General features: G+C 38.6%; 1 protein-coding gene across 1 annotated transcript in view; it reads left to right on the forward strand.

Annotated features, from left to right (window-relative positions):
* Nucleotides 1-14779, forward strand: part of NELL2 (neural EGFL like 2) — a 178952-nt gene that overhangs the window by 125033 nt on the left and 39140 nt on the right. Inside the window, exons 13-15 of the mRNA XM_069955993.1 lie at nt 345-470; nt 9713-9835; nt 11463-11558. Coding sequence (XP_069812094.1) covers nt 345-470; nt 9713-9835; nt 11463-11558 — 345 coding nt within the window. The remainder of the gene's footprint in view (nt 1-344; nt 471-9712; nt 9836-11462; nt 11559-14779) is intronic.

Consider the following 14779-nt stretch of genomic DNA (forward strand, 5'->3'; position numbering starts at 1 on the left):
CTCTTGTTCAGACCTTTACCTCAGACATGTTAAATATTAATACCAGTACAGATCCTCCTTCAGACATCTGAGATAGGAAGTAACAGCAAGATGATCTTTGTCATAAAGCAAATTATCACACAGTTGTTAAGAGCTCATAGAAACCATTACACATTTTCATTTTTTACAGAATTTTTTCCATTGATACAATCTTTGATAACTGATCTTCATCTTTAATAACCTCTTGTAATTGTTTTTAACACAGTAATCTTTAATGTATCTCCATGTATACCTATTAAATATCTAATATAAACAAGTATGAGAAGAAAACATTTTAATGCTGCTTTTTCTCTCTAAATGATCAGATATTGATGAGTGTGCCGAAGGTCGCCATTACTGCCGGGAGAACACTATTTGTGTGAATACACCAGGATCATTTATGTGCATTTGCCAAACAGGCTACATTAAAATTGATGACTATTCCTGCACAGGTATGGCCAAATTAAGTTTATATATAATTTATATAATTGCATAGATACGTGCAAATTACTGGCAATGCAAACATTGCTATATATATATATATATATATATATATATATATATATATATATATACACTAAAACAGGAAGAAACATGTTATCATGTATAGTTAAAACATAAGGATCATGCCAAGTCACAGCTGCATCTGTAGTAATACTCGCAATCATCTACTGCAGTAATAACTTGAAAAGTAGAATCAACCCAGAAGATGCTTAAAGGGGTGGTGTCATAAAGCAAAAAAGGTATAATCAAATGTGTAACCCATGAATATACATTATGTAAAGGAGAACAAATGTGCTGTTTTTAGTAAAGAAGCTTACATCACAGCGCCATTGTTCTTCCCTATACATCTGATTTCTTCCTGGTTTCCTCTCTGAACTCTGACCCTGTTGTTGCCATGCAACAGTACAGACACTTTCCTACAATCCCCCCTGCTTACATGTGAAGTGTAAACCAACTGCCAGTACTAATGGGACAGACCATGTGGCTGGGACTGAACTGAGCATGAATGAGTTGAGCTAGTGGGTGCCTGGTGAGCCTTCACCAAGGGCAACAGGTTAATAAACAAAGCAGCAAATGGGGGATTAGTGAGTCTATATCTCTCAAACTATACATTTTAAGAAATGCTTGTAAATTTGAAATAAGTTTCATTTAACCTAATGCATCACTACACACCTAATTTTCTTTGAGACACCAGCCCCTTTAAATGATCATTAACCTTTCAACAAACTTTGAATAGTTCAATAGTACAGGTGATTGTACAAAACTGTATAATCACCGTCTTAAAGCAAAATGGCTTTTCTCTCTTTATCAAACTTGTTTTTTTCTATCCGCTTAAACTCATTATTTACTCTGAAAAACTGAAACTGAAAAGTTTCTTAAAGGGGTAGTGCGGCGCTAAACAATTATTCACTAAATAACACACATTACAAAGTTATACAACTTGGTAATGTATGTTATGTTAGTGAATGGCTCCCTTCCCCATGTTTCCCCCACCCACACGAGACCCGGAAGTGTAGTTCTCTATACTCGCCTGATCCGTGTCAACCCCCGTCAGCCATCTAGCTGAGCAGCTGATGACGCAGCAGAAGGCGGCCGGCACGAGGGACGGTCGGAGTGGTTCGGCCGGCCGCCTGAAGATTACATCATTGTCACAAGATGGTGGACGGGGGTTGACACGGATCAGGTGAGTATAGAGCACTACACTTCTGGGTCTAGCGTGGGTGGGGGGAAACACAGGGAAGGGGGGCCATTCACTAACATAACATACATTACAAAGTTGTATAACTTTTTAATGTGTGTTATTTAGTGAATAATTGTTTAGCACCGCACTACCCCTTTTAACTTACTGAAAATTCAACATACTTCAGAAATACATCTATGGAAAGGGTATTGTGAGACAGAGATCCATAGTCAGAAAGAGACACATCATGGTACCTATTTTACAGTGTGCACTGCTCAGTACTGGCTTATAATGTTCTTTATATTGTTTTTCTGCTTCTGAGAGTGTACCAAAGAGATATAGGGGAAGAGGAACCACTCTTCTGGCTGAATTCTGCCTACGGGTGACATCATAGCAGCTAGTCTGCACCTCTAGCTCATAGACAACTATAAAAAATTAGGGCTGCAGAGGGGCAAACTAGATCTTTCACCATGGCCTGTATGACTGACCTTTCTTTATATTATCACAATAAATTGGCTGTTCATATCATATACTGATGAGATTTTAAGTTACTTTGCATATTTGATCTAGCCGGCTATAAAATATACAGCTAGCTAATTACTGAAAGGCAATTAAAAATATCTGCAGGCAATACTAACAGATCACTAGTAAGATCAATGCTTTGATCACTAAAGGCCCTTAGTGCTTTAATGGTGTTGTGATTTGACAGAAATTGTAACACATGGCTGGTTTTGTTGGAAGCAAATGGAAAAGCTGTTTCATTTTTATGAAATATGTGCTTTTATCTGTGTACAGGAAGTACAAAAAAATGAGTAGTACATTTCCAATAGTCATTTGAATAACAATATAAATGTAAAAATGAAATAAAAGCTTGCAACCCTGTTATATATTGTATTAAAACATTTCCAAAGGAAATTGTGTTTTTTTTTCCACTGATTCAATTTTACCTTTGTATGACTTATTCGCTATATTAAATATTTTAAGACATTGTAATGAAAAAAGTAAAGTTCTTCTTCTTTCAAATCTCTTCTGGATGCATTATTTCTGTATAGTGTATAATGTACCAGCCATGTTACTTATGTGGCTAGTCAAATAATTTTAAGAAAATAGGGAAATAAAAGGAGCTGAATTTTTGGGGACCCCTCTTCTTTGCATTTTTATTTACACTTTAATATATACATACTGACCTTTCCATGTGGCATAGCTATTTAAAAACCAAGTTAAGCAATGTTAGATCAGTGGAATCTGGACTTACTGTAGCTGCAAGGCACCCGCAGGTTGCTACCCTCACAGTAGCCTCTGTTAGCAACAGCTGACAACTGGTGCTGGAAAGCATGGTACCAAAAAAAAAAAAGTAGTTTGAGGTCAGAACAGACACAAAATTGTACATGGGCAGGCAAATTTTACTCAAATGACAGGTCCGATTACTTAGCACTGTTACCTTATAATGCTGGGCTTCTGAGTTAGAAAATCCTGGAAAGGCCAACATGAGCATGGAGTTACGAGGTTTATATGTTCTCCTTTATATGAGTTTTCTTGAGGTACTCTTGAATTTCCTCCCATACCCTAAATGGGCACTGTCACTACAAATAACTTCTGGCAGGTCATCAGACATGTCAAAAGTTATTGATCACAATGGGTCTGAGACCGCAATCTACTCCGCGGCCGGCTACTCTTCTGTCAATATTTTCTTATAGACTTACTTACATTGGGAAGTGGATTACGCTGACATGATCTGTCCATAGCACGACCTGGCCCTTTTAGAAGTTGAGAAGCAGGTAGAAGCACCTCAAGTGCAAACGTAGAAGTCTGAGTGGAAAGGCGAGAGAGCATATGAGAATGTATATATACAGTACAATGTATATATACATTGTACTGTTTCAGAAGTGAGTGGGGCATATTTACAAAAACTAACACTTGTGGGGGAATTTATCAAGTCCTGCCCCCATGCACGCCATTGGATTTACTATGTGGTCCACACGCCTTTGTAAATCCAGCGGATCTGTGGCTGCTGTATGGCAGGCGTAAGTCTTTGCTGTGATTTATGCCTGCTAACAGGCATGATCAGGCATGGGAGGAGGCCACAATTGAGGCCTTATCAGGCGAGTGGGATGTACTTCCGATAACAAAAAACATGTTTTTGCAAAAAAAAGGGTGGTTTTCACAAAGTATGCCTAGGCACACATTGATAAATTCCCCCCTTGGTCTGAACCTAGACGAGGCAGTCTAAGAAGGTGAAAAACTCATCACAGTGGCTCATGCTGTTTGATAAATTCAACATATCTTCACTAATAATTTAGTCACAATTTTGGAATGTGATGTTGCTAATGACAGGTACCACACAACTTACCATTTCCTCCTCCATGCACACTGATCTCAGCACAGGTCACAGAGCATGCTTAGAAAACTCCCCCATAGAAGTCAACAAGTCAGCTCCTGACTACAGTTTCTTGTGAAACATGTTGCTCTTGTAAAAAATATCATTGAATGCTATTAATGGGGTAGCTTGGACAAGTGTAATGCCCCCCATAATTATTATATACAGAAAATAGAAAAAATCTTCATTAGAATATGAATCTGTATTTTTTAAGTAGTAGGCTGATATTTTCCCTTTATGTAGCTATAAATGTTATTCGTTAACAAATCTGTCTTGATAGTTTGGGGATTTTACTACTCCATGTCAGTGTAAAACATGTATTAAGGGTCTATTCACACGTCAGTATATTTTTCCAATCCGCAAATTTCAGTCAGTATACAATCCGCAAATTCAGTCCGTATTGCATCCGTATTGCATCCGTATTGCTTCAGTAAAATACAGACCCCATAGAGTTGTATTGGATGTGTCAGTTACTGTCCGTACTAGGGTCTGTCCTTTTTTTTTTGCGGAACGGATTGCAGCCCAGTACACAACACGGATGTGTGTATAGGTCCATTGAAATACATTGGTCCTATATTATTGCGGATCTGCAATTAAGGACATGAACAGGACGTATGAATAGAGCCTAACTGCATATGGGGTAAGCACTTTATACATTGTATCTTACCTTAAAAGCTTAGAAAACTCTATCCATTCTTGTGTTCAAAATCTAAATAATCCTAAAGCATAGTATACTTGTTTTTTTTTTAATTGTACCAAAAGTATTTGCTAAAAAGGCCGGTGGGCTCTGCAGAACTGTTACCCATAATCACCAGAGAAAATGTATTGCCAGCAACAGTAATTACAGATGGTAATTGGTGTCATTTACCTTGTTATAGACCAATGGATGTGACAAACTTGGGACAAACCATCTGTCACACACTATTAATTTTCAAGATATGGGATTTCAGCACTGCAAGGGGTAGCTGTTGATGAAGGAATTAACAATATCACCATTGCCATCAGGGCTTTATGATCCTTAACTTTACATGAAGAAAGCAGATGTCATATTCATATGTTTTAATAGCAATAGATAGGACTGAAAAAGAACCTTCAGGTCCTAATGAATGCTACTACATTCTACAAAATAGCATTTTGTATTTACCAGTACAGTTTTTGGTGCAATTTTTGGAGTTAAATTCAAAGTATAGTCAGCATAAGGGGAGAAGTACATCAAGTCTGTCCTTTATATTTCTCCTTCTAGCTGAATCCAGCTTGGGCTAGTTTAAGCGCTGTGTAAGGGAAGGGCTTCTACTGCTTCCTAAAATTTTAATGTGTTGGTGATCCATGAGGTTTGGAGTTGGGGATTACTGCCCTAGGTGGACTTAAAAAGTGTATAAAAAAATAAATTTAAAAAATATAAAAAAAATACAATTCCCCAATGGTAGTTTAACTCGCCTACTTTTCCCATTCAAATAAAAATATTTTGTATCCCATTAAAATAAAATATTTTGTATTACTGCGTGCAGAATTATTAAGTTAACTGTTTACTTGAATGGATTGAAAAGTGGTTAAAAAAAAATCATATACAGTAATACCTCGGTTTCCGAGCACCTCAATGTTTGAACAGTTCGGTATTCAAACACATTACCCCCCCCCCCCCCCCCCCGACCAGTCCCCAGAGCATACACTGCCCGCGACTTTTCCCCGACCAAGGTCCCTGAACTCGGCAGGGACATTCACCTGGCTGTTGTAGCTTCCTTTTCCCTGCCGCGGGGCTCTCCTCCGCTGGCTTCCCTATACCCGTCCCCAGGCAGCCTGCTACCCTCCCATCTGCTACACAAAAAAAAAACAAAAAACAACTGTCTGTCACGCGACCCCTTCACTCATGCAAATTAAATCTGCAGCAGATTAAGGTTATGTTCCCACACTATATTTTTGCTCAGTATTTTGTAAACAAAACTAGGTGTGGATTGAAAACACAGGCTATGTTCACACACTGTTGAAATTGAGTGAATGACCGTTATTTTAAAACAACAGACGTTATTTTAAAAAGAACGTGCATTATTTGCCATTAAATTATGGCCATCCACTAAATTTCATCAGTGTGAGCATAGCCTTTCTGTGTTTTCAATCCACTCCTGGTTTTTGTTGCAAAATACTGGCCAAAATACTGAGAAAAATACATAGCCTAAGTTTGTATAAATGTAACTCAGTTTCTGATTGGCTGAGAGGACTTGAAACGTCACGTCTCGAGCCCGCGTCAGACACCAGGAAGCGGCCGGGAAGTGAGTACCGGAGCGCCGCAATACGGTCATATGAAAAAAAGCCCCCCCCCTGCCGGAGTACCCCTTTAAAGAACACTCGGCCTGCTAAATGTTCCTGTGTATGGGGAGGACAGCGCCTGATGGGAGGGATAACTGAATGCCAAACAGTCATTCAGCTATCAGTTATTGAAGGTGTATTAGGAGGTTATAAGCAGCTGCAGTTTACAGAATACTCTTTTTACATAGAGAAAGAGACAGTTGAGTGTTCAGTTGCAGACACTATTTATGTGTGTCTGTATTCTGCAAAAGCAGTTCGAAAGTAAAGTGGCAGTCCAGCCCAGTAAAGGGGCAGCCCAGTGAAAGACATTTTTTTCAGACATATTGACAACAAAATCAGTAAATGTTTCAGCACACATACAGTGTAGGAAGGATTTTGCATCAGTTGTGTTACTTGGAATATTGAAATTGCATTGTGATTTTTAGCCATTGGATTTCTACATCTTATTCATTTGAGCAAAGTTCCTCAGTACAGTAGCCAAAAGCCACAGTGAATTAAAGACCTACATAATCATAATACAGGATATTACGGGAAAAAAACTCTTTCACTGATAGCCAACTGCGATAAAGCGGCTTTAAAACTACAGATTATCAAAGAAAATAATATTAGTGATTATGTAAAGCACAAGGTACTAATACCCCTGCAGATAAAGGTCTGCAATAAAGAGGATAAGCTGCAAGATGATTTAGAACTGTTGCTTTGAAAAATGTTGCATGGCATATAGTGACACGGACTTGACTTGAAATGTATGTCAATAATGTATGTCAAATGTAATATATATATATATATATATATATATATATATATATATATATACACTAAATGGCACTGTGTGTGTGTATATATATAAATATATATATATATATATATATATATATATATATATATATATATATATGTGTGAGTGTGTTCGGAGTAGCACTGTGCCAGCCATCACATTCAGAACTCATTGCAAATGCAATGCAAATGAAAACACACCCTGAACCATCTGTATTTGAATCCTAGTGACTGGAGAAGTTAGATGTATCCCTAGGGCTGCCTGGAAAACATAGACACAGCCATAGGCTGACCTAGGGCTGCATCCATCTTCTCCAGCCACCGGGATTCAAATTACAAGCATTCTGAACCATGCAAACCCAAGCTTACTGTAAGTTTGCTAATTTCTAATTATAACTAGTTATTATAGGTTCCCAACCTTACAAGACTAATTATGGTATGTCCTTAGAAGCTTTATGAGTATAGTACAAGCACACAATGAGATGTTAGACTTGTCTTTTCTGTCCCCAAGGATACCAGAGGACATGATTTTAGGTCTGCCATCTGTGCTACTTCATTTGTTAAGTAATACAGTATTATTCTTTCTGCAATTATGTTAGCTTGATATCATACATTGTTCAAATGTTAAAGTATTAACATTGTTTGGAGATTTATTTGGGAAGCAAAAACATTGAGTGAAATTTGACTAATCCCACATAACTTGTATACCGTTTTTTCCGGCGTATAAGACAAATTTTTAACCCCGAAAATTCTTCTTGTTGGTGGTCATCTTATACGTCGGGTATGGTCGTGCCATACAGTGGGGGGGAGGGGGGGCTCAAAAATGTCCACATCCCCACCATATGGGACGACCACTTTAAAAAAAAAAAAACAGTTAACTCACCCGGGGCCCATTCCCAGCATCGGTGCGCCTCCCGTACCGCTCCCAGCGCAGACAGTGTGACGTACACTGCCTGCGCCGGAGACGGAGATTCCCGAACCTCTCCGAGGCAGCCAAGTGTCTCATTGGAGAGGCTCGTAGATGCTCGGCTACCAGGAGAGCTTTGGGAGAATGAGAGAGGCTTCGGGAACTTCCATCGCCTCTCGCATTCTCCTGAAGCTCTCCTGGGAGCCGAACGTCTCTGAGCCTCTCCGATGAGACGCTCGGCTGCCCGGGAGAGGTTCGGGGATCTCCAGCTAACACACTAACTCCACACTTACAATTCACTATACAGTAAAATACAACAAAAAGTAAATGAGCTTTAGAGAATTTACATTTAAAATTCAATTTCACGTTAAAAATTGATGTGGGTCTATATGATGTTGGTTTCTTGCAATTTTATTGTGGGGGTAACTTCTAGACAGCTATCATCTAAATCTACAAGTTTTAGGGCCTATTCACACGGAGTAAAACTGGTGGAATTCTGCGGCGGAGAGTCGACTCTTTCGAGCGGAGAGAGGAGGCGCACAAGCCCTCCCATAAACTACCTGTATAACACGGAGGCTGGTGGGATTCCGCCAGTTTTACTCCGTGTGAAATGGCCCTTAAAATTCAGATAGCCTAGTAAGCATAGCCTGTTAGCAGTAAGCTATTAGAAGTCTATGCTCTTCATAGTGTACACATCTTGTACAATATTTACCAAATATATGATCTTTTGTGTGTTCTTTATAGTTATATCTGTGTAAATACAATATCGTTATTATAAAAATTTGTGGGCAAATAATGATACCAATGAAAGCTTCTCAAACATCCATGTGATATGCCAGTAGTTTCTTGACACTGGGTTAAAGCAGTTGTCTAGGATTAGAGAAAAGGACTATGGGCTGTGTCTAACATAGTAGTTTAGTCTTGAATGAAGAAGAACTACAATGCCATTCACAGCCAAGTGCTGTTGTTTCTGGGGGGAAAAGACTGACAACTTTTCCTTATCATGATCACTTTGAGGCTATGGTCACTCTCTGTAACATCAATCCACATGCAAAAGGTTAAAATATTCAGCCGCAGCAAGTCCACGGCAAATCAAAATCCACATGTAATAATGGCAGATATTGCAGCAGATTCTCTGTAGCCAAATCTATGGAGGGAAAAATCTGTAAATCCATCCTAAGCATTATAACATAAGCTTGAAAACCTTTTTACCATTTTAGCTTGGTTGATTCCTGTTTTATCGCATATTGACCATGCCACAGTCAGACTTTACATGCTGCCTTATCTGTGTACTTAACAAATAATTTTATCAATAATATTGCTTATTAAAGAGCCTTTTTGATATGTGATATAAAATGTACACATACATGTTAAATAGGCGTTCAGTTGTGCCTTTTTGTTTCATATTCTAAATTTAGTCATTTCATAGAAATTTGGCAAAGGTTGTCAGACAAAATAAGAATGACGTTTTCTGGTCTCCATCACTTTTCTCAAATTTGTGAACGACAACATTTCCTTCTAGTTGTGAAGTCTTCTATGCTACATTTCACAGTAAAATCATTATGTCAATAGTAAATATGGTGGTGAAGATGTAATGAACTGATGATTATGGACAGATAAATGAACCTGTTCCTCTGTGTTTCAGAACACAATGAGTGTGCAACGAACCAGCACAGCTGTGATGAAAATGCATTGTGTTTTAATACTGTGGGTGGGCATAACTGTGTATGCCAGCCAGGATACACTGGAAATGGAACTATTTGTAAAGGTACAGTTATCATATGTTCAATATTATTGTATAATTACATAACAGAATAATTATAACATGAAATATAACCAGGGTGGTTCAAAAGTATGGAGACACTTGAATAATTTGAAACTGATGGTTATGAATGGCATCCAGTGTAGGACATGTCTGTAAGGAGAATGGAGCAAATCTGTAAGGGGGGTTATTTATCACAGCTGTTAGAGGATTTGATTTGGCTTAAATGTGATGTACTTTTATTCCTGCCAAAGTTATTAACAATTTGGAACACAACAACAATCCACTACAGAATATACTTGATGTGCTTCACATTATTTTGAATCATAAAGGTTATCATCTTCTCCAATTCAAGATGCAACCCCTCATTAGAAATACTAGCAAGGGGATCCAGGATCTGCTGTAATGTGTGTGCCACACTGGATTTTCTCTGCCTAAACCCTTGACTTGACATCATCTCACAAGTAGAAGCCAAAGAGGGTGGGATCCAGCCAGTGTGGGGACCAGTCCACTTCTCCAGAAGCTGGTGCTCTCAAGGTTACCAGCCCACTATCCTTCTCTACCACACTATGATTTTCTGTGCATCACCCATCTTAGAGGGACCTGTCCGCTGCAGATTTGTGTCAGGACAGTATTGAAGGTTTATTCACCTCCCTATTCATGTTTTCTTCATCACTGGACAGTACTGTCTCTGTGAAATGTGGATCCTATTGCAATTGCTGTGACACTTTCTGCAAATTCTACACAATGATCAGTGTTGCCCTCATTGAGATTTGCAGTAACTGGATTTTGTATGGATGACACCTGCGTGGAGCCAGTATCCACCCAATGGTGACTTGATCCTGCTCTCCTGTGAAAGACGTAAGGTGCCAAGACGTGGCTTTGGTTTTGTTATATCCACTTTTTGGCAGCTTAAACACTGAACTTGTTTGTCGAAATTAGGTATGTGCCATTAGGGTTGGGCGATTTGTAGAGATGTGCAAACCTCAAGCACGCTCAGTTTTGGCTGAACCCGAGCCGGTGTTATTTTATTACCGATGGCTGAAGAAGTTTGACGCAGCGATATGGAGTCCTGGAAAACATGAATACAGCTGCAACCAACTTCTTCAGCCACCGGTAATCATATGCTGCATGCCTGGGTTCAGACAAACACAAGGGTGCATGAGGCTCACACATCTCTAATGGTCTGTTGTGTCTGGGTGCTGAGCACTGAAATCTACCCTAATGACTCGCATACTGCACTTTTTGGATTTCCGCATAATCTCTGCTCTCTCGTTGTATTGTAATCTTTTAGCTATATCTCTATGTGTAAAATAAATGTGGAATAAATGTACATCATTGATTTGGAATCATTTTCAAATTCTCTGTCAGATATATACATATACATTTATCCAAGTGTCTCCATGCTTTTGAACCAAAAAGGACAAAGTTGAAAATGAGCAATGTCCACTGTATGAATGACATTTAACAATAGAACATGGGGTATTTAAGGAGATTTATAAAAATGTGCAGCTTAAACTCAAATGTACCTACTGAAACACATCCACTCATTTACTGTTTAGGATTTTAAATTATGAATCTACCAGAACCATAATCGTAATGTCACTCTTTTTTTCTTTTTTTCTTTTTTAAGCTTTTTGCAAGGATGGCTGTAGGAATGGAGGAACTTGCATTGCTCCCAATATGTGTGCTTGCCCACAGGGTTTTACTGGACCAAGCTGTGAAACAGGTAAGTAATTATCTTCTGTCATGCCACTACTGCATGGGCTCCAGGGCTTATTGCTGTTTATGGCATGGTTACATAGTAATATACACAGTCACGCCACATTATTCTGACCACTTTGTAACGTGGGCATTGCTTAGCTCATGAAGGAAATCATGTGTTTAGAGCTAGCTTGGGAGGTGTATAGGTTGCAAAAAGGGATGATTATTGGCTTTCGGGCCAAGGGTGGAACTATTCAAGAACTGTTCTCATGCCGCTGTGGTGAAAGTATGGTGTGGTGTATTGTAAATGAAAAAATAGCACTATTGAGAATAAGCGACATGGATGCTGGTGTGTCAGGTGAGAGACATTTGAGGAAAAACTCCTTAGAACTATTGCTATTTTCTGGACCCACTCAACCATGTGGAGGGCAGTCTTAACCAATTTATATCCAATAACCAATTTATAAACAATACATGCTGATCTTCCAACGTACGAATGCAACATATCACAGAGCTAGAAATCTTGAACATTGGGTTCTCATTACCCTCTGTTTTAGGCATTTAAACACTCTTTTTTCTAATTTATTTCCTCCTCTACATTTCTATTTATCCACACTGCTTTTCTCCGATTTCTAACCTTTTTATTTACATGATATACCTGTTACAATGGAAATTTAAGTTCTTTTTAAAATAACTAATTGAGTTTCTGTAATTTGTAGTTTTGAGAGCAATTAATAATAACCCAGTCAATGAGGTTGCGGGCATCTGAAAGCTGATCGAACATCTTCCTAATGTTCAGTGCTTTTATGGCTCCAACATTCCATTCATAGTGAAATTGTAATATATTATGGTCATTATTCCCTAGGTCCCCCTTTGTTATTCTGTCAGGAATGTTGGTTAATATTAAGTCTTGATTTAATTAATTGGTTAATTTTACTTCCTGACTGAAGACTTTTTTTTAAAAAAACTTTTGCTTTTATGGAAGCTGCTGTGCAGTATTAGGCTAGTTGTCTGGACAGAACCATGTCCACATTTTATTACATTCCAAATGGTGTTCTTGTGCATCCAGGTCATGTCAGTAATAAATAGGGTAATATTCCTATATGTATTATCCCTAGCAACAAGTGATTTGCTATCGTCCAGCAGTGACAGAGTGGTACGATACCAGTTTGGTACATGAGAAAGGGAGGTGAGTGCAGTTTGTTATTTTCAATTACCCCCCTCCATGGGCATATAGCTAAAAGGTCTTTTGCCTTGACAACCCCTTTAATTCATTTAGAATTTGATGGCAGCAACGCTTCTCATGGGACGCAACAAAGGTACAGTTTAAGGCTATGTTCCAACAGTGTTTTTGCTCAGTATTTTGCAACCAGAACAAGGAGTTGATTGAAAACACAGAAAGGCTATGTTCACACACTATTGAAATTTAGTGGATGGCCGCCATTTAATGGCAAATAATGTCCGTTATTTTAAAATAATGGCAATTATTTGCCATTAAATGGCAGCCATCCACTGAATTTTAACAGGGTGTGAACATAGATAGGATAAAGGAAAAAAAGCGAAAGGCGGGATACCATAGGTACCAGTGGGTAAATGGAAAGGTAGATGGAGGCTCACCTTAAAGCCCCTTGGGCTTGTTGCATATCACCCCTTTATGGGGTACTGTGTCCTGTTTCAACTTGGCGTCTGTGTTCAGGGCTGCAGCTAGCTGGGAGAGACAGACCGGGATGCTCCCAAAGAGGCCCGTAGAAGTGCAGGCAAATAGCGGAAAAAAGCGTCAAACTCCTAGATGCCAGCGCTGCCTCAGTGGAATCACAGGAACGATGATGGTAATATTTAAAAGGTTTATTTAGAATACGCACAATTTAGAATTACGCGTTTCAAAAGCATAAGCTTTCTTCCTCAGATAGTTGTGCATCAACGTGCGCATCAACGTGTGCGTATTCTAAATAAACCTTTAAAATATTACCATCATCGTTCCTGTGATTCCTCTGAGGCAGCGCTGGCATCTAGGAGTCTGGCGCTTTTTTCCGCTATTTGCCTGCAGGGTGTGAACATAGCCTTTCAGTTTTTTATATTCCACTCATTGTTTTGGTTGAAAAATACTGTCCAAAATACTGTGTGGGAACATAGCCTTAAACTGCATTACACATTATATTTACACGTGCCAGACTCTTGATTGAGTACTTCATTGGAATTTTTTCACTGATCTCCTTGAGTTCAGTGATTACTGTGTTTTGTTAGAAGTGCCAGTAGTTTTATAATGTTTCCCTTTAGAAAACCATTTTATTGTAGCTGAATATGTCTGAAGCACACAAAGCACATATCAGCTTTGCTACATTCTAAAAAAAAAAACCGCCCTGTAGCACTGGGCCCATTGTTGAATTGGTTGGGTTGTGTGTGCGACCCTTCTACAGGGCCTAACCTATATGTACCCACCTTGTATAGGGTCTCTTCAAGGCCACAGATATTCTGCCACTGAGTGACACATGGCCAAACCAAATAATTTCAGCACATCCAACTTGACTCTAATGGGAAGGAATATATTAACGGTTACACATATTTCATATACTGCACAATATTAAACATTCATGGGAGCACTGCACGCATTTCACATAATCTGCATAAACATAACTGTGAGTATGCAAATAAAAAAGGATGAATATGTACAAAGCGAATTGCAAGCCATTTGTGCTTCTGTCGTACGGATAGGAAATCAATATTTCTCTAGACCATTTCTTTCATTTGTTATGAGCCAAGGTTAATTTATGCCTTCTGGCATGCCTATGAATTTTATCACAAAGAGTAATTTGCAGTGGACGTGACAGATGCTATAAACAACATCTAAATATTTATGTTGGAAAAATTGCTGTGTGCAAAATAAACATATAAAATATCCTAGACCCTTCAACTGGCTTTAGTGGTTAATAGGCACAGAATAGCATATGTGATGGGATTTAAGATAGATATGAAGAATTAATTATGTATTCAAGCATTTACTGTTGGGCTTAAACTTCTTTTATGTGTTTCCTTATAGTCTGATCAAAAACTTTGCAACATCTGAGTCTAGACCACAAGTGAAATAAAATAACATACTTTATTTTTAAAGGAAAAGAGCAGCCATTAAAGGGAAGAGTGCATGTAAAGCTGTAGTAGAGTTTGTCTGTAACACAGAGCTTACTATTTTAAACTAAAATGCAACCCTGTCCATACATCCTATAAGGGTGGGTTCACACTACGGAATCT

This window comes from Dendropsophus ebraccatus, chromosome 1 (genome assembly GCF_027789765.1).
Source record: "Dendropsophus ebraccatus isolate aDenEbr1 chromosome 1, aDenEbr1.pat, whole genome shotgun sequence".
Lineage (NCBI taxonomy): Eukaryota > Metazoa > Chordata > Amphibia > Anura > Hylidae > Dendropsophus > Dendropsophus ebraccatus.